We start from the raw sequence: 21,620 nt of genomic DNA on the forward strand, positions 1-21,620 counted from the left end.
ATTACAGTAACAGGACAATATAGTCCTTCTGGTTGTTTGATTTGTTTGCATTGGTATTCAATGCTGGTCATTTCCTTTTGTTTTCTCAATTTTGACCTAAAAGAAATATTTGCAAAAAGGAAAGAAGGCAATAATAAGCCTTTCCAAGTTTGAAACAATCTAATACAATCAAGTGTAATCATTAATGCCAGGCAGTCGAGACAGTGCAAATGAGAGCAGGTAAAAGTACAAAAGGGCAGTGAGGCTATAATGCTGCCTAATTATCACACGTCAGAATGTAGCTGTTGTTTCAGTGCGACGTCAAAATAGCTCCTTCTAAAGCCTCTGTTTCCTCTGAGTGGAGCCTGTCGGTTTGTTAGTTAGTGCGAGGCTGCAGAGTGATCCCTCCCTGTCCACGTCCAACACCGGCAACACTGACAGCTCAGGTCACGGACAAGAGCAGCTGGTGTCACGGACGACCTCTGTCAGCGAGCTGCTTCTCATACCGTCGGACTGTTTATAGAACAAAGGAATGAGCAGACTTAACATTGATGCACTTAAAAAATGTTTGTCTCTGTTGTTTCAAACAAAGTATTTCCTGTGTGGTTTAAAACTCAACATTGTTTTGAAATATTGCAATAAATCTATAATCTGTAAAAACATATGAGAATTTGGCAGCAATTACTGCAACTTCAGATGTTTTTTGCACAGTAACAATCCTACTTCCACACGACCTGTTCATCACCCCTATGCTGCTTTTTGCATACAAAACCAACACATTCTGTATACACATGTGCACACACTATTATCCTTGTGTACACACATACATACACCCACATAAACTTACACAGGTCATACAGATGCACTGTTGTGTAAACCATGTAGAAACTTGCAGCCTTGTTGTCAGATTTTACCATAAATATTACCATAAACTGTTTTATTTTGAAAGAAAAACTCCCCATAGCCACAGTTTGTTATGACAATAACGGCATGGTGTGTGATGAAAACTAATGCTAACCCTTCACATCTCCATCCATTTCTTCGCCCTGCACACCTCCCCCCCCCCCCGGCTCCTCCTCACACAGGCTCACTCTGCTCTGGGCTCTTCAGTGCCTCTGCCCTCGGGGTGTCCTGTAGCGCCCCCAACCTGCGGGACTACGTCCGCACGCACCACCACCACCACCGAAAGCCACCCCTGTCCCCCGGCAGCCTGCCATGCCAGATTGGAATGTTTGGTATGTTCACACCGCTGTCTCTCTTTCTCCACAAAGCGGGTCTTTTTTTCCTTTTTTATCAAACCTTCTTTTTCAAATTATTTTTTTTCTTCTTCTTTTTTCCTCTTTAGCTTCAGATACTTTGATCTTTTTTTATTTGGGACTTTCAGATCTGTCCCTGGTTTTTTGATCAAAGCTCCCTTTCCCGAAACAAATCAGCACTTTCAAACTGTTGCATCCAATTTTTTTAGTATATTTTACTTCACAGTGTGCATGATAATGGCTCTGATTTGACCAATGAGAGATTGGCTGTGCTGCAGATGCTGAGCATGCAACCTTGCATCGGATTGTGTGATATTATCAGAGATGGGTGTTCTTCCAGATCGGCATGTCCGCTCACTGATCACCCACTCTTGGGTTCGAATGTGTTGAAATATACTCTCTCTGTGCATGTTGTTGTGTTGGAAGTACAGTTTCGTCTCTCAGGAAATTGAATTCAATAATCCACAGTGGAGTCGTTTGTGTGCCTGGCTTTTCTCATTAATCACAAATTATGGTAATCCTTACATTAAGAAACTCAGCCTGTTATATGGAACAGATATATTTTCAAGACACAATAATCCACCTTTAAATAATCCCCAGTCTCATTCTCCCTCCCCTCCCGCTCAGTTTCATGTTGACAATGGTGAGGAAAAAGGAAGCTCCCTTCACAGCCACCAGAGGTCCTTGTATCAGGTTTAATCATCCCAAACATATGTGTTGAACATCTGTCTCATGGTCACAGAGGTTTAGTAACACAAGTTTTGTTTAGCAGCTTCCAATCAGTAATATGATGCCACGGTTAAATCAGCAGTAGATAATTTCCCCCAGCAAATTAGATGTATGCATATGGTCCAGACCTAAACAGCAGGGAGTTTCTTTTCCTCACTGCAGATTAAAAACACAGGAAACTGAGCTGTTCAATATGTCCACTGGGTGTCACTCTGGCTGCAAGGTGACGCATCCTTTTCTTCTTCTCTGACATCATGTTATGTGCTGCTCTGTGACGCACAGTTGAGGGGTTTGAATTGATATCATCACTGTTCATTTAAGGGAAGACAGAGGGCTTCTTCAGGACGACATCTTATTCTTTTGAGAATAATCCGAGAATGACCAGCAGCGTTGTTGGTGCTTTTGCTTTTTGTCGAACATCCACAGTCCTGTCAGAACCCTTTTCTCAACACCAACTGTCATGTTCCAAATATGTTCTTTTGAATGGATGTAAAACTCGGATGCAATTTACCACAATTAATAATATTAAAGTGGTTATTCTTACAAAAATTATTTTCATAACACAACAGACCTGTAGTGATCCTGAAAAGCGATCAGGTTTAAACGCTATTTTTTTCCCCATCAGTTTTGGTCAAGTTTGTGTCACTACTGGTTGGGTCACAGAAGCAATGTTCATTTCAACGAGGTATTTACCACATTAAAGTAGATATATTACATATTTCACATTAACAATCGATCACATGATTTCTAACCACAGTGAACCATCACCTGACTCTTCTTTTCCCCTCAGCTCTATGGAGCTCCATAATGTCTTTTAGCTCATCATGATGGTTTTCTGCAACTTTACTCTTCTGGTTCACTGTCACTGCTCTCAAAGCATCATTCTCAGCCTAAGCCGGCTGCTCTTTCTGGGGAAAGTGCACCAAAAGTCCATTATTACCTACCTGTCCAGCACCAAACAATGTACAGACAAAGTTAGTCATCATAGTTGAACATATAGCAGCTACTGAGCCAGATATTTCCTTTCGGAGATGGTGATGAGACCAAAAACAGAGCTAAAAGAATTGTATTTGAATAGGTTGAGGAAACAAGAAAGCTTTAGACGTATCATTCTTGGATGAATGAAAGTGGGTAAAATGATTTCCCACAATGTCAAAATGCAGCTTCAAGACAGTTGAGTGTAGGTCAACCAAATGTATATAAAGGGAGGGTGGATTGTTAGGTTGTTTCCCATCACAGACTCATCACTTCTCCTGCATGTTTACTATTTAACCAAAACATTTACGCCATCATCTCCACAACCTTTCCATTTACTTTCTCTCTGATAGCCTATCTCCTCTTGGTCTATTCAGAGATGACTCATTCTCACGCATGTTGGTTGGCAAACGGACATTGATGAATGGACGTCCAACTCTCTCCCTCTTTTTCTCTCTGTTTTTCTCTCATCTTTTATTTTCCTCATGATGACACATAACAAACAGGCAATCAGGCAGACACAGGTACCAGGAGTCCCAGTAACACCAGTTACCTTTCTTATCTCCTCAGAGCTGTTCTCTATGCCGGCAGTAAAGAGATTTTCTGTGTCGTTTGCCAGGCATCCGACTAATGGTATGTCTGCATTTATTCAAGTTCATCTCGACACTCCTCCAGTTTTTCTTGTTATCTTGCATGGCCTTTTTTGTGGGAAAACATTTGATATGTTTTTTCTATTTTTGGGAGTTTGACGTTTGGTTGCGTTAATTACAGTGAACGTCTCTAGGATTAAAAAAATAATTAAATTACTCTCACAGGTTTCTGTTTCTCCACACATCCTCAGTGTTTGTTTTACCTTGTGTTGTTTTCGGCCCTGACCTCTAACACCACCTGCTCTGCCTGCATTTGTTTAATTTGCCTCTCTGATCCGGCTGTTTCTTCACAGGATGGATGTATCTCCTCTATATTTCCATGTGTAGATAATCTCCTGCACTTTTTGTTCATTTGAAATCATTTATTCCATAAATTTCTGAGTGTTGGCTAAGAGTCACTTAAGCCCAGCCTGTAAAACGGTCTGTCGCTGCCTTTTCTGGTGGAAAGTTTCCACGTTCAGCTTCACTGATGGGTGTGATCAGAAACTTACTTTCCTGCACTTGGAACCATGCTCAACAGTGGTGATCACAGACTGAAGTGCTTCCACTATGTCACTTTAAACCACTGGGAGAAAAACAACATTTTCAGGCGGTGAGTCTCATTACAATATGTGGATCAGGAGCTCCTCACAAAATGTACACAATGTGTCTGCACACCCATAATTGATTTGATTTCTCTGTTCTTTTTTTTTGTGGGATCACATGACTGTACTTTGCAACTTTATCTCATTCATGAAATTTGTTCTATTTCCTAATCAGCACTGAAAATAGATTTGTTCTATTGATTGAATGACAATAATCTCCACATCATTTCACAGTACTTTTTAAGCAAAACTTCTGAAAGGAAATCTGTCACTCATTGTAAACTGAATAGGTTTGATTGGTCAGATGAAACAATGCATTTGATTATGTCACCTTTGTGATATTTCAGCGATCAAATTATTTATTGATGAAGTGAGAAAGTAACCACCAGATTCATCAATAAGAAAAAAATGTTAGTTCTAGCTCTATAATTGCAAGTGCCTCTTTGTTTTATTAAAATCCCACCTGATAGTGAGTATTTGCATAACATGCTGGTTGGCTTAGTAATCCACTCCTATAGCGTAGCTTTCAGTTTTAAGTAACTGTTAAAGGCTGAAAAAGGCTCAGGAAATATTCAATTCATTTCTCATTGCTGCTCCCTTCATCTCTATTAGACATTTTCTTATGTATAAATAATTTAAACATTGACACACTTTTCCATTATGTTACAAACTGTTTCTTCACTTTAGTCCTTCCTGGGAGAGGGATCCCTCACATGTGGCTCTCTGAGCTTTCTACTGGGTTTTTTCCCCTGTAAAAATTGTTTTTTGGTAGTTTTTCCTTACTCTTGTGGAGGGTTAAGGGCAGAGGATGTTGCACCTTGTTGAGCCCTATGAGACAAATTGTGATTTGTGAATATGGGCTATACAAACATTATTTGATTGATGAATGATTGAAATAAACAGTTGATGTACAGTTTCCTGCTTTTACACTTAAACATAATTTAGTCTGTTTGTGAATATTGTTCATGTCCTCACTGTCGCTAGTGAGTAGCCAATGAGTTTGATGTTTTCCTTTGGAAACAGCAGCTGTTGGGAATTTAATGAGAGTAGTTTTTATTTTCTGAAAAGATTTCAGGGCAATTTCAAAGCTACAGTTTGATGGTATTCACTCTTAACCTTCTTAAAATGTGTTCGAGGCAGTTTAGTAGCCCCACTGTGCACAGGGAGATCTTTCATGGGGTAGCTTACTGACAGCAGTCCCATTGGATCATTTAGACCCAGAAGGGACACAGTTACTGCACAGCACGTAGCTGAGTCCTGTTGGGATAATCAGATATGACTGAATGGTGTGGAGGGTTGAGATAAATGTCTCAGAAACATTCCAGCGTGTGTTGGCAGTCTGAACAGTGTCAGCTGCACTTCAGCAGGAGAATTTACGTGTGGTCTCGGTGCAAGGGTCATGTGTCAGAGTCCGTGTAATTCAGAAATCTGATCTAATGTTGACAAGCATTTGGACCAACCACTGAGAACCAGTGACGAGTATTTATTTCACTTTGGTCTCAAGTAGCCAGTGTGTCGGCAGTAGAAATGGAAGACTTGAAGTAATAAAATTACATAAATCATCATTAGTTATTTTTTTAATGTTCACATCAGTAAGAAAGAAAAGATATTGTAATGCATATTATACCAAGGTTTGTTATTATAGCAAGAATTTATCTTTTAAAAGAGAGAATGGCTTCTGTAGATAATTGTCTAACTGTAAATGTCTAATCGTGTGTTAGAAAAGCTTCTGCTCAGACTTTGGTGGTACCAAATGTTTTTGGGAACATTTTCCATCGCCTGTTTTCTCTAAGATTGAGTCATAAATCAGTGCAGTGTTATGGAGCGATATGTTTCTTAACTACTGATCAGAGTTGAACCTGACCTCAGACATTTGGTTGACATTTGTGCAGGTAATTCAAACATACACTCTTATTCTCTCACACACACACACACACACACACACACACACACACACACACACACACACACACACACAGTATGAACAACACATACACTGAAATGATAACAGCCTTTAAAATAGACATTTTGACTGCAGGTATGACCCAGAATCATCTGCTCTTGCGTTTTTGTGGTTACCGAGCTGATGTGTCAATTTCTGGCTTGTCACTGTTTATCTGAAAGTTATGGTTGAAGATTTTGTCTTTGAATGATTTTGATGACTGCTTGAGTGAGTGAAGATCTGTTTCTGCTACTGTTTTTCACTGATTCCATTTAACATGTGATTTCATAGGTGTTTGATTTCTATTAGCTTGGGTTGAATAAAGCAGGAAATCCAAAAACTACTGAACCAATTTTATTGAAACTTGGTGCAGGAGTGGGATATGGGCCAAGAAGGAATCCATTATCTTTTGGGGCAGATTCGATTACACTGTCAGATCCTGGAATTTCTTTTACCTTACTTAACATTGCAAGTTTTTTTGAATTTCTTAAGAAATAATGTAGATGTCAGGCATAGAGTGGTAATATCTATCAAGAGTTTAAATTTGCGGTGGATCTGGATCATGATGTTGATGTGTCTGATCTCAATACATGTAAATATAATGATAAAGCGGCCTGTCAATCTTTTTGGGCATTAGTACTCCCTGACCTTCTAGTCTTTGAAAGGACGGTTGACCTACTTCATTCATAACCTAAACGTCAGCACATGTATTTGTTAAATGAAGTCACAGAGGTTGAATCTGCAGCGTTTTCTCCTTTTTCTATTCCAACTCCTACATAAAGCCTCACTGCTCATAGCTCCATGCTCATCTGTGGTTCCTGTCACTCCACAAGCACCACTGTACTTTCTCTATCTCTTCCTCTGTCCCTGCTCTGCCTCTCATCCCTCAGACCCCTCAGTCAAGCTCCAAGTAGTCCATCTTCTACGGGGGTTTCCTGCTGAGCTGGCCCTGCCGGAGTTGGCCCCTCTGGCTGTGGACAGGGCCACGGCCCACCACCTGCATCACTGCCCCTACCACCTCCGCCTCCTCGAGACCTGGCTGATGTCTGGTCAGGAGCTCCCAGAATCCCTCCACGGTCAGCTGCCGTACTCCTTGCTCACGCCCTGTTGCCTCCTCTGTAGACTCGCTCCAGCCCCATTGGGACGCTGCCAGTGCCAGCTGAGCTTTGTCTTTCGGTCTTGTTTTATGTCTGCGATTTCATACATTGATCGTTTAATCCTCCGCTTTCTGCCTGATGATTACATCTGCAGCTCTGCTCAAAGTCCCACTGTAAACCGGTTCCTATTCATTTTGTTTTGCATGTCAGTGGCTTTCAAAGCAGGAAAAAGTCCATGTTCCTCGTCATACTTTAAGTCACAGTGAAACAGCAGTTACTATTTGTTGGTTAAAGCAACACAGTTGACAATTGTACAGCCTGTATATATACTGGTGATATAATAGAAAAGTCTATAAAATATATAATAGTACACTATATTTATTTGTAAGCAAGATTACACAAAAGCAACTGAAAGGATTTTGTTGGAAAGATGTGGTATGGGTCAGTGAAGAGCTCAATACATTATAGTGCAGATACAGTAATACTTTTTCCCTTTTTTCAACATTTTCACTGTTTTCCCAGGGGATAAATCACACACATTTACAGAACTGATATCTATGAGTGTTTGGAATTTGGTGTTGCTTGACTGAATGTAGGGGACTGTTGGGTCTTGGTGTTTGAGCTCAACTGAATGCCATCGCAGTGATGTCTTTAAGCCTGTTTTCATTAGACTTTGTCAAATTTAGTTTTTTAATGGTCGGCCAACTTTTAGACCTCAGCCTAGTATGATTCTTTGTTTAAATGCAAATTGAGAATGTGCACGAAAACGTGTGCGGGAAATGCAAAGCTACTACAACTGTTACTACAAACACAGGTTTTTATTTCACTGTGGCTTTAAGTTCTCGGGTCCATTTTGTCTCTTGTCCTTCTTTATACAAAATTAGACGCTGTGTTGTTTTTCAAACTGCAAAGATATTATTCCGGCAAATGTCGCTGAACCTTTATATTTTCATTCGAAATATGAGAATGTGCGGAGGACTAATTGCTCTATGCATACTGGGTGGACAATTGATGACCTTTGAAACAAACTCTTTGGGAGAGGAGTATTAGACTGGTCTAACTGCCTTCTTGAATGGTCCATCCTGACTAATGGTTGTCACGTGCCCCTATTCCACCAAGGCAGTTCAAGAGCCAGATCGGAGCCACTGGCTACTGTCCAACCAGTTCTTTGTGTTTCCACAGTCTAAGGCCCAATCCCATTTCACCCCCTGTCCCAATACCTGTTGGGACAGAGGGGTAGGGCCGAGGGGTGGGGCTCTATACCCCTCCAAACCGAGATTTTTTCGACCCTCACTACAAACCTAGGGGTGCCCAGAATGCCTTGCGAATCAGCAGCAAGCTGGGAGAGAGACCCACAAATGTAATATTTAAGATCTGTCTCTCCAACCAGAAAAACTGGTCCGACTCTGGCACTAACACTTTTCTGGTTTAGAGAAAGGAATGCTTGCTTAGGGGGCTGAGTGGGAGGGAATGTCTTGGCCAATAAGACCAACCAAAACCAGTCGATTCTAGTGTAGCTGGGAAATCAGAGACGTATACAGTGGCGTAATGATGAGGCTCTATTGTGACTCTAGCCCATGGAAAAGCAAACTGGGTCTTAACAGGTTCACAAGTTGAACCAACTCTGCAGCAACTGACCAGCAGTAGCATCAGGATTACCGTGGTCATAAAGGGGTAAAATGGTATTAGTGATGGGGGCTTGTTCACTAATGAGCTCTGTGTGTAGACTAGAGTCGGGAGTTGATGGCAACAATTTGGCCTTGGTACATTAAAGCTCAGGTCTGAGCTTCGCTGTGTCTCCCAAAGTGCTCTCCTGCCCAGGTGGCAGGGATTATAGTCTCAGTTAAGAGATGGGGGTCGTCATTTTATCCCTCATCTTAATTAGCTCATCAACTGGTGGCCTGTGTGTAAAGTGATTTTGTAAAGTTTTTCTAGAGCACGACTTGGCACGTTGTGTCACCTTAATGAATCTGTGCAGTCAACAGAGATGACTGCAATAAATTACAAATATTTTTCTTGGTTACAAGAAAGTATAGGTTGAGATTTGTTTCAGGCTTCTCACATAAACTTTTATTACCATGTTTCTTTTGTTGGTTTATGTATCATTGTGCTTTCTTTCCTTTCCGTTCTGTCTTTGCTTGTGTCAAAGAGTGGATAGTGCAGTGTAGCTTAGTGTAGCGTTTCCCACTGCATTTCGTATGTGAGCTGAATTTGAGATCCACACGAAGAGGCTGCCGTGGAGATGGGGAGCAGAGAAAGGTGATGAATGCCAAGTCATCTTCAGTGTTATTCTTATACAACTCCTGCCTAATTATACAGTCTAATCAAAGACAGAGCAAACCGTCGGAGGTGATCAACATTCACATCGTCTGCTTTTCCTTTCTCTTCCAAACCTTTGCAGGACAACCTTTTCATGTTGAACAACAACCATGGCTTAGTCTAGTAGATAAGATGCTTTGGCCAACAATGCATTAAGAATAAGGTTTACACCTTGCTGCTGCAGCTGTGATATGACAATTGGCCAAAGGTCGACAAAGGAGTGTCATGTAGAAATACAGTTTACATTGCAGACGTATAGAAAGTGGAGTGACTGCAGAAAAACTGCTTACTGTCAAAATACTTTTTTTTACTTTCTTGGGGCTTATGCTACATACTGCACATGGATGATCCCATGAGAAATATTAACATTAAACAACTCAGCTAATGGTCAACTTGGGAATTCATATATTGGCCCCTTTAAGTCCTCTGATGGTTCTTTTCCTTTAAATGATGACTGCAGATCTTTCCACTAGTGTCATTATATTAGACGAGTTGTTCTAGGGGAAAAAATCTATAGTTATTGTCAGAGATCTTTCCTCTTGAGGTCTATCTAGCATTAGGCCATGTTTCTGTACACAGGTAACACTCATCATTTACTGAAAACAATTGTTCACTGTTAATATAACAGCAATGGTATTACTGATACGGTAAATAATCATAACAGCATCAGTCACTCATGGTCAGTGAGTCTCTTAGTCGGTTACTGATATACAACACACGTCTGTGCCCCTGTGAGGGTAGAATTCCCTGTTCATAAAACCCGGGTGGTTTTACACAGTATTAAATTGTATTCTTCATCTCTCTTCTCCTGGATGCACCGAGCATCATTAATAAGCCTTTTTCTCTGTATCTCCTGAACCTTCCTCTAGCAGCTCGCTAGATTTTCACATCAGTCGTAGCACATTAGTCATGTAGAGGAAACATAGCGCTGATCAGCATGTTCTCTGGAGAGGTTGATGAATTCGAAGCACTGCGCCTGTTGTTTATTTTTTATGGAATCACTTCATCATTGTGTCTGTTATTGGTGGCATTGTGTGGTAAAAGGCAAAACACTTTTTTTTTCGTTTATTTTTAAATATGTTTGTATACAGGGCTCTGTTCGGAATAAGATTTTTGGCCCATGTCAGTTTTCAGCTGCATATCAGTATTATTTATTTTTTTAGAATATAGGATGAGATGGTCCCTTGTACGTTTGAAGATCTTCTGCACAATTTAGGTTACCAACTACCAGTTGATGTTAGCAGGTGTTAGTTGTGCACCTTAGCGTCATCAGGTGTTTCTGCCTTTTAATCACAAGACACCCTCTTCTAAGGCAGGCCCACCACAGGCTGATCAGACCTGGGTGCATGTCCCTAGCATCTTGGGGCCCAGTTGGGATCTTTCCTCCTGATCCAGAGCCATTGGCTGCAGCGTTCTGCAGTGTGTGTGATGTTTCTTTGTTGTTTTTACTTGTTTACACTGCAGAAACAGAGTGTGATCCTTTATTATTGTTGGCAGCACTTAATTTTTGACTTTTTTCTTACAAATATGTGGGATCTGAAATCTTGACCATTAAAGTAACCATTTTAATATCAGCCATTGTAATGACAGTATGCAGCTGACCGTAACTTATACTTATATGATTGATCACTGTATGCATCACCTGGTTGTAAATTAACAACCAAAGAAACCAGTGGACACAGTAATATATGCTATAATCTCCATCACTTTCTTTACAAGTCTGGAGCCAGATGTTTGTCCAATATTACAATAATGTCAAAATGATAAAGATAAGAAATGATCTTCCTTGTGGTTGCACAACCATTTCACTGTATATGAATGATACGTGATAATTTTTTGTTAATATGGGGTCACTAACCACAGAAGGAAATTATCATCAACCATATAGCTGATGGTACGTTTGCTGACAAATATTTTAGCAGCTGAATTTATCTTCTTTACAGACTGTGTCTGTTGTATCAGCCACTATTGAAAAAAGTAACAAGGCACTAACTTTAGATGTTGCAGTAGCCTCAAAACTTTGCGCTGCTTGCTAACAAATACAAATGGCTGCCGCGCTGAGTGAACTGAATTGAACAGCCAACATGCACAGAGAGCTGTCATTTCACCACTCCTCCTTTCAGGGTCTGATGGAGAAGCGGTACAATGTTTCTGTCTGTCCTGTCACTGCTGCAGGTTTTGAAGGCTGCTCCATGGTGCCCTCTATCTACCCGCTGGAGACGCTGCACAACTCGCTGTCATTGAAGCAAGTGGACGAGTTTCTCAACACGGTGTGTGAGAGCAGCAGCGAGGCCCACGCCAAAACCATGAAAGGTGGGTCCACACTGTGAAGCAGCAACTACATACTAATCATGAAATACAGATGAACTAGTATTTTACTTATACATTGATATAAATACATTTAAATCAAATTGACTAAAATTATTTAAATAGCTTAGCTACCCATGTAAAAAAAAAAATCACACGCACAAATTTATTCAAATGTATTTATTAATACTCAGATTGAAATTTTGTATTAATGCAACAAGACTTTGTTTTTCTGCTGCAAAGTAAAGAGGAACTTTCTGCGTATTTAGACAGTGACTAATTTAGCGGTTTTGGTTCTATACTCAGCACATTAGGTCTTAGTAACCAGCTTATGACATGTGATATTTATTGTTAGTATTGTTTGAAAGTTTATAAAAAAGACTACTGATAGGACAGGAGCGCTTCAGGGACCAATATAATTTCAGCAAGGACCAGTGCCCCCCTGGCCCTGTCTCTGAATCCACCCCTGCTGTTAACTGTCATTTGTCAGTCACCTGACCTAAATCCAACAGATCATGGGATTCAATTAATGAAGACTGTGCAGAAATTCCTCATAACAAAAGACTGCTGAATGAATGAGTGACTCAGCATCATCACCAGTAACGATACAAATTGCTGAATGTTGTCAGTGTCTGAAAAGTGTTTGCCGCCAAATATGAAATATGACAACTGCTTGAGTTAATAAGTTGTTCAGTCCCATGTGGTGCCATTCAAAATTGTAGATTGTTTTAAGTCTGAAGGTTCCTGTGATATCGATTTGATCTTACACCAGAACTTTACGATGCTTTTGCTCCATCGAGTAAAATTAGCTTTGGTGTGTGACATTTGGGAACTGATGTTAATGTGTTTGTGGCGTCTCCACTGCAGCGCTCTCCAGCCTGTTTGACTCTCAGAGCCAGACGTCTCTCTACAGCCCACAGCAGCCTCTGTCCTCCTCTGGATCTGAGACTTCTCTGCGGCCGCCAAGTCAGCCTCTGTGGCGTGAGTGTTTTTAAAGATTTTTATGATGACCTCCTTTTAGTTGTTCTGGTAGATGTCTGCACAATACAGTTCATAAGACATTAAGAAAAAAAATATTCAGAGTAAGTGTTATGTATGTCAAAAATACTTATGGGTGGGTATTGGGAAATAATATGGTGTAGACTCGTCATTTAGAAATTAGATCACTTATGGGTTTGAACCGAGATCATGATTTTCTTACGGTTCTTATGTGCAGCTGGAGTGTTACATTAAGTACTAACTTGACCACATCCAAATGCTGCTGTTAAGCTAAATATCTAACTCTTAGTTGATCAGAAAAGTCTCAAGATCTTGATGACACTCTATTGGGAAAATTGTGAGTTTTTGGGAAACGGTGTTGCACCGGCAGCATGGCAAATGTAGAATCTATACAGAGTCCCTGTCTGAAGTCATCTACATGCTATTATTCAGTTGTAGCACCACCTACTGGCAACAAGAAGTACTCCTCATGTCACAATCATCATTCCATTTATATGAAATTTTCATGGTCTGGTCTACATGTTATACACAACAAAATACTTGTGTGGTGCATGTTCTTCTTCGCACAGTGTTTGATTGTAGTGACGGCACAAAGCCATGTCAACCTGTGTCCTGCCAACTCTGAACACAGCTTTGATTGTCCTATAAATATAATAACTGGTAAAAACTGGTAAAATCAGAATGAACTCCCTAAGAATAATTCATACTGCCTGAAATAACACATGAACATGTTGATTCATTTAGTGCGGTCACCAAGCAGTTTCACATTCTGCCTTGAACATGGCTAAACTCCTCAGTAGTTCCAGCAGAGCTGCTTGTCATGGTCCTGGGCAGCTGCCACGTGTGAGGAGGAGGAGCTGAGTACGACTGAACAACAGAGTGACGTCGGAAAAGGGTGTCGGCTCAGCAAAACCTTGTTCACCTCCTTCACATTCAGCATGACCTTCATGTTGAAGGTAGCTGATAGATTCAGTTATCTGTGCTGACCCAGTGGTTATACATACTCACTGAATCATAACACAAAGGTCACATCTCAGTCCCTCATCAGTTAGGAGGCAAACGTCCTTGAAGAGAGCTCAGAACTGAAGCTGCAGCTATCAATTATTCCCATTAATTATTAGTCTGCTGATTATAATTTTCTCAATGAGGAGGAATATTAAGAACAGCTGAGTTTTAGATGCTGACAACTAATCCACCAGTGTTGGTGATATTTATCACAAGCTCCCAAAATAAATTAACGATTCATTTACATTAACAACAGTGACACCTTTCGCTCAGCGCTTCATAGGGCTCCAATGAGAAGCTCTGAAAATGTGAAATGTAAAAACAAATGAATTTGTGTACTGTGATTGCACACAGGTTTAACTTGTTTCTTCTTTCAGTTTAGCAAATATGAGTATATAATAAATAATAAATAATAAATGTCACTCAGTAGAGAAAATGTCTCCACCAACAGACCCCTTATGAAACCACATTTAAATTCACTAGTTTCGGATATTTATTTGGATCAGCTCAAAACTTCACACACACGAATATCAGTTACGTAAACATGTCGGATTTGTCCGAATTTGTTCATCAAGCTACATGAATTATTTTCTGACAAATAAACAAAAATAATGAAAAACATCACACAATGTTAAAGAAAGTAAAAATAAAAGGTAATGGATCTGCCCCCTGATCCATAACCGCACCAAAATACACTGCTCCAAAAAATGGAGGGAACACTTAAATCACACATCAGATCTTGATGAATGAATTATTCAAGTTAAAAAATCTTTACTGATGTACATTGTATCATTTGTTGGGAACAAAATGATGTAACAACGGTCAATGGAAACCAAAATCATCAACTCATTGAGGGCTGGTCATGCTCCTGATGAGTCGGCGGATGTTGTCCTGGGGGATCTCCTCTCAGACCTGGATCCGGGCATCAGTGAGCTCCTGCACAGTCTGTGGCGGTACTTGGCGTTGCGGATGCAACGATACATAAAGTCCCATAGGTGATCAATTGGATTTAGGTCAGGGGAATGTGAGGTCCAGTCAATGGCATCAATGCCTTCGTCATCCAGGAACTGCCTCATCACTCTGGCCACATGAGGCCCACTAGAGGACGTCGGCCCCTCATGCCACCCTCATGGAGTCTGTTTCTGACAGTTTGGTCAGAAACATGCACACCAGTAGCCTGCTGGAGGTCATTTTGTAGGGCTCTGGCAGTGCTCCTCCTCTTCCTCCTCACACAAAGGAGCAGATATACATGTAGATCCTGCTGCTCGGTTGATGCCTTTCTACAGCCCTGTTCAGCTCTCCTTGTGTAATGGACGGTCTCCTGGTATCTCCTCCATGCTCTTGACACTGGGCTGGGAGACACAGCAAACCCTCTTGCGACCCCACGTATGGTGCTATACTGTGACGATTAAGTCCCATAATTTTTAGGGAGTAGTGTATAATGGGTTCTTCCCTGACCCATACAGCATTCTTACACCAAGGATGGTGTTAATCTGTCCAGTAGATTTTTGCATTATCCTGCACACAAATCAGATCAAACTAACAGAAAGAAAAAACCAAAGCAGAACTTCCTTGGCAGAGGCAAAAATGCTTGTGTTGTCTAATCCAACCATTAACAAGCCCAAAGGTAATTGATTTATAACATTAAACAGGGGAAGCAGCAAATGATTCTAACTGCATTTGAGCTGAAACCAGTAAATATCTGTCCTTACTATTTGATAAATGACTTAAATGGCTATTAATTCAATTGAGATTGTTTTGTTACTTCTTCTGTTTCCAAGGTGAAGATTAAAAATGTCAGGCTCCACTTGACTGATTAAATGTTTATCAAAAATATACAGAATATATTATTTGTCAGTCGCCTGATGATGATGATGATGATGATAATGACGATGCATGGTTTCAGCACTAAACCAACCTGAGCAGGCTTTGAAAGATTCATCTAAAATGACTTGAGTAAGATAATAGGAGGTGGCTTCTCACAAAGTGAGTTGCATTTTATAAAAAAGCACCAAAACTGTCGGATGAGCTAAATAGGAGCAGAGCGTAAATGCTTGGCAGGCCACCGTGTTGGATCAGCATCTTTTATTAAACCTAAATAGGACTTGGAGAGAACATCACAGCCTCTTTAACAACCTGACCCCCCTTTTCAATGTTGTCACCCTTTCTCTTCTTTCTCCTCCTTTCTTCACTCTGTTTGTTTTTGTTTGTTTTCATCTTATCCCCCCAGGTCCTGAGGAGATAAATTTATCCTCTCACCACTGCTGTTGATTGATGAAGCCTCTGCTCACTCATCTCTCTTTCACTTATCTCCTCTTGTTTCCTCGTTTCCGTGCACCACCTCTTGTGTATGTTATTTACATGGGGCTCACTGTGGGGGGTGTTTCAGTTCTCTGTTCATCTCCCCATCGTCCTCGGTCCCATCGGTACCTGCTCCAGATGTGGGCGGCTGAAACTGCTCAGAACTCATTAGGCCTTGTTTATGAGACAGTGAACAGACAGGGACGCTGGAGGTTAGAGCTGCATGAATGGGACACTTGTTCTGCTGAGTGTGGCAGTTACAGCTGTTTGTCAGAGCAGGGCTACAGTCAGTCACTCAGCAAGACCAGACTCTCACTGGATATCATCTCATATGTCAAAATCGTGATGATATGATTTTACTTATCCGTTTAAAAGGGCCCAAAATAAAACATTGAAGAAATAGTAGGTAATCTGTTTCTGAAACCCTTTTTTATCTTATTTGTTGACATCGTCTTCACGTCCTGATAGACATCAATAAATAATGTCATCTGAAAAAAAAGAAAACCGTCTGTAGCCCTCGCAGGACTGTAATAAACATGATTGGAGTCTTCAGACGGGAAGACATACACTGCTGAAGCAAAGACGATTTGTACATTTTTTTCAAAGTGTAGCCTGCTCTAGTTTGCTTTTCCAGGATTCCCAACCCTAGCTCTAACTCACTGATTCTTGAGACATGGGACAAAACACATCCAGCAGTTGCAACTGCTATTAGGTTTAAAATTAAAATATTTTCAAATGTAGATGTTTTGAGGGATTAAGAATAGAATGTTTTCAACACAATTATCTTCTTCAATTTAATTTAATAATTATTATATTAAATCTATGACACTTACTGTCTTCCCACTACATCTAAAACAGCATGTCCACACAGAAGGGTTCAATCAATCAATGTGCAATAAAATGGATACAAATATTTTTAATGATTGAAAATAGCTTGTTTCATAAAAAGAAAAAAATAATATCTTATATTTCATAAGGTTTCAAAGTTGTGTGCCCACTTTTCTTCAACCCCGTCAGACATTCATTAAAATGTAATAAAATCAGGCAATATAAGGGGCAGCACTCACTCTGAAAGACCCATTTTCACATTCCAACTATGCAGAGTGCATCTAGGGCAGAAAGGGTCAAATAAGTTTTATAGTTTTATAGTATTTTAAATCTTGATGTTAATATTTCCTGTGTGGCAACATCTGTCACTGGAGGAACGAAGGAGGAGGAATAGAGAGTATCAAAAAAGCAGAGAGAGAAAATCAGTACACAGCCAGAATTAAAAGAAGAAATTCTAAGACAGGAGAGACAGAGATGGAGACAGAGAGTTAGAGAAGGAAAAATAAGCAAATAAAGGATTCGACTGTAAGAGAACAGAGGAAAAGGAGAAAGAATTGGAAGCATAGACAAAGAGAATCAAGAAAGTGAGGAAAGGAGAGAGGGTCAAAACAAGACAATCTAGAGAAATACAAAATGTAAAGAGCAAACTCAGAAATGCTCAAATTCAGAAAGTAGGTATGGTGTATAAAACAGAAAACCCAGAAGAGCACACCATGTGAATCACCAAGAGAGACACAGAGAGAATGCTGCGTGGTAGAAATACCAGCTCTAAGAAAAACCTTTTGTTCCACAATGTTCTAATGAAAGAATTCAGTGAAACAAAGTCCAGAACCCCTTCACACATCTTGTGCAAAATCAAAGAACCTTCTGTTGTCCAGATTCTTAAAAAATACCGGCTGCTGAACAAAATGAGGCTATTTGGTCTGACATTCAAAACGCTGAGGCCAAAAGAAATCCAAAGTCAAAAGGCCCATGCTCATGCCCATACATATACACACATACACTTGGCTTGATGTATCAAAATGGTTTTATTATGTTCTCCATGGCAACAGAGCAGAAGATGATTCGGCGAGGGGATGGCGTTGCTCCTCCCCTCAGAATGACACACATACAGTATCACAACAAACACGGCCTCTCTCTGACTGGAGCAGGTGCTCCGGTTCGACAAAGAGATTAACTGTTCCCTCGGGGGCTGACAGAGGTTTTCAAAATAAATTATTTGTACAGATGTTTTCAGACATGTTTGTTTAATTTGTGTAGATTGTTGTATGTGTTGGGATCATCGTGTATTTTGAGTTAGATAGAGAATTGACTGAACTTTCTTTCTTCTTTTTTTTCAGATGGCAGCATCCCCTCTAGTGCTGTGTCCAGCGCGGGCCCCTCTTCGCCAATCACAGAGAGCTCTGGCCTGAACTTCAGCTTCAGTGAGTAGACTGACGCAAGGACTTCTGGGTATCTGAGAGGGGACAACATGAGGCCCTTGGTTTGTTCGTCTCCGTGCTTTTCTACATCTTTCTTGTTGTCCCTCCGCTCACGAGCCCAAAGAAACACTGGAGGGAAATGATTCTGGAGGAGTCCAACCCTGCCTTAGGTATTACAAACTGTTAATATAACCACTCACACTCAACACAGACTCTTCTGGTGCAGCCAGACCACAGCTCTACCCCTCCTCCCCTGCTCCGCACTGTAAGAAAACTCTGCACCTTCACCAGTTCTAAACCTCTCATCACCTGCATCTTCCTCTTCAGTTTCGCTGCAATTTCATCAAGCCGCTGCAACTCCTTCAACAGTGCATTGAGCCAAAACTCAGACCAGTGGTGCCTGTGATGTCATTTTGATACTGCCCACATCAAAACCCAATGCTTCAACCACCAGCTGCCTCATGAAACTACCTGCACCTACAGCTGAAATGCAAGAGACTGCCAGTCAGCTGTCATATAGTCACATTTGAGAATACAAAAGGTAAACATGTCTCTGCTGCATTACAGCTGTACTTTTAGCCAGTCATTGTCCAGCTTTAGAGAAATTAGTTTTTTGAGCATGAAGTGGGGGAGAGAATCAAAGCTTTGAAAAAATACTTTAAACTTGTGGAAATGAGAGTTAGATAAGTGTGTTAATATCCCTTTGATCTGTTAGTTGAATATGATGAAAAATCTGTTGGCTTTGCACGGTACAAAGAGAGAGGAGGTAAACGACAAGTCTGTCCAAAAATAATGAAACACCTCCTCTAATCGACACGTTTTATCTGTTTGTGATTTGTATAAAATTGAAAGTGTAAAGAACAACAGTTTGGTTTTATTTGCAGAAGCTTTTACACTGCAGTTTATGTCTGAATTAAATAAATTGGATATAATGTGTCATATCCCATTTGCAAAATGTATCTTCACATTCCGTGTGCAGACATGAGGGTGACACTGATCTTCTCATCTAACTCTTGGTAAGAAAGCAAAGATGTGCTTACCTGTGTCAAACTATTCCTTTATGAACTCGTGAACATTATTTCACAATGTATATTTGGTTTGTAAAGATTATTTAGTTTTTAAAGGCAGAAGTTGAAAACCTTTAGAAATAACGTTTTATTCTCAGACCTTTTCAAACTTTTGTCCACCAAAGCAGCAGCTGCAGCCTAAATGTGTCCGACACTGTGACATACAGAGAATGGGCATCATGCACCATCAGGACTCGGATTACAAAGTGCTTGATTCGACTGCCATACTCTTTATTTTTAATTTTTATTATTTTATGATCATCTGCTGTTAAATGGAAACGCAATGAATGTGTAAATGTGCCTTTAAATAACTTGTGAGAGAAATATTGAAGTGTTTCACACACTGTTGGTTTCCTGCTGTATTATATTATTTTTATTTGAGGGGTGGTCACAACTGAGGTTTGATTTCAAGAAAATCTTTGGTTTAGATTTATTTTAGACTTAAAGCGAAACCTCATTTGATTGAGTAGTATAAATGTAATTCTATATGACGACTACCTGAATACTGCAGTTTTCAGACTGTGTGATACCACACCAAATTACTTGTGTATTTTTTTAGTGTTAAATTAATCAAGTGACAGTTTGTGAAGACAAGTGATGCTCAAGTAGACTTGTCAGGAATCTGAAAGTGGAACTTTTTTTTATCATTAACATGAATGAACCAGGGGTCAATTCACCTTCAGTTGGTTAAATTAAAATCTCAAAATAAATACAGATACTTTTATAACTTTGACCAAAACAAAGCTCCATGATAAAGCAGTGACTTGCAGTTTTTTTTAGGAGTGCGGTAATAAAGAGAACTGCATTCAGGCAGTGCTGTCAGCAACACCAAAGTACAAATGAAAGAAATAAAATAGCTCCCTTTTTAATTTCAACCTAGTTTAACTGAAAATGATCTGAGCCCAAACTCCTGCTGTAGAACAAACATGTATATTTTAGCCAGAAATAGTTTGATTTTAATATTAAGATTCATTCTTTTTCCTTCCATTCTTTTTTTTGTTGATGTAGGTAATTGTATGTATGTGTATTTATGTTATTATTTAATGTTCAATTTAATGGCAGCCACAGAGGGGTGTGTATGTTTTGTGACGAGATTGGCTGCTGGAGAACAAAATCGGTTTAACGTGCAAATTCTGTAACATTTCTTTTTCGATGGACGTTTAGGTCGAGACGTGATGTTGGAAAAGAAGAAGGGGAGGAAGGGGGTTAATAAAAAAAAGTGAAACAGTGAAAACATTGTTCAATATGTTGTAAAGAACAACAAATCACATGGGCTCACACCTGCCGTGTGTGTGTGTGTGTGTGTGTGTGTGTGTGTGTGTGTGTGTGTGTGTGTGTGTGTGTGTGTGTGTGTGTGTGTGTGTGTGTGTGTGTGTGTGTGTGTGTGTGTGTGTGTGTGTGTGTGTGTGTGTGTGTGTGTGTGTGTGTGTGTGTGTGTGTGTGTGTGTGTGTGTGTGTGTGTTATTAATGGCACAAAGTCCAGTCCAGACACATAAGCCTCTTATTGCTCCATAAACAAAGCTCCTTGTCACTGTTGTGCCAACACCTCTCTCTCTTTTGTTTTTATCTCTTGTCCTTCTCCTCTTTGCCATCAATCTTTTCCTCCCCTCCCACTCTTCTCTTTTTCTTTGGTTCTTTCCTTTTATCCCTCCTTTTAACTCCCATTTTCTCTTCTCCACCACCAACTTTTCCTCCTCCTCCACTCATCTCTTGTTTTTCTTCACTCTGTTCTTTCTTCCACTCTCTCCTCTCCTCCGTCACTTTAATCTCCTCTTCTATCTCCTTACCTCACCTGGTTCCCTCCTCCCCTGCTCTGTCTTCCTCTTTATTTCATCCCCACTCATCTATTTTACCTCATTGGAAATTGACCTCTCCTCTCTTATTCTCTCCGCTTTTCTGTTTTTCGTCACCCGATTCTTCCTATTCTGCTGCTTATCTCCTTTTATTTCTCCTCCTGTTTCTCCTCTACTTTCTTTGACTGCTCTCCTTTCTCACTCCCCTGCCCCTCAGCTCCTCCCCTCTTTTGTTTCCTCTCATTTTGTATCCTCTCCTCACTTCATCTTCCTCCACCTTAATCTCATATTCATCCCCATCACCCTCCTTTTTTATGATCCTCCTCCCCGGTGGAGTTATTTTCTTCTGTCCTCTCCTCCCATCTTCT

General features: G+C 40.3%; 1 protein-coding gene across 3 annotated transcripts in view; it reads left to right on the top strand.

Moving 5' to 3' along the window:
* The window catches only part of ppip5k1b (diphosphoinositol pentakisphosphate kinase 1b), a 53,391-nt gene extending 32,698 nt beyond the window's left edge, over positions 1-20,693 (top strand). For 2 of the 3 annotated variants that reach the window (XM_034588949.1, XM_034588952.1), the window contains 5 exons: positions 1,065-1,214; positions 3,510-3,572; positions 11,707-11,844; positions 12,706-12,819; positions 18,312-20,693. In XM_034588949.1, the coding sequence (XP_034444840.1) occupies positions 1,065-1,214; positions 3,510-3,572; positions 11,707-11,844; positions 12,706-12,819; positions 18,312-18,403 (557 nt within the window). In that variant the 3' untranslated portion in view covers positions 18,404-20,693. The remainder of the gene's footprint in view (positions 1-1,064; positions 1,215-3,509; positions 3,573-11,706; positions 11,845-12,705; positions 12,820-18,311) is intronic. The other variant, XM_034588950.1, reaches the window with a different exon arrangement.
* The last annotated feature ends 927 nt before the right edge of the window (positions 20,694-21,620 follow it).

The sequence above is a fragment of the Hippoglossus hippoglossus genome, chromosome 6 (assembly GCF_009819705.1).
Source record: "Hippoglossus hippoglossus isolate fHipHip1 chromosome 6, fHipHip1.pri, whole genome shotgun sequence".
Taxonomy (NCBI): Eukaryota; Metazoa; Chordata; class Actinopteri; order Pleuronectiformes; family Pleuronectidae; genus Hippoglossus; species Hippoglossus hippoglossus.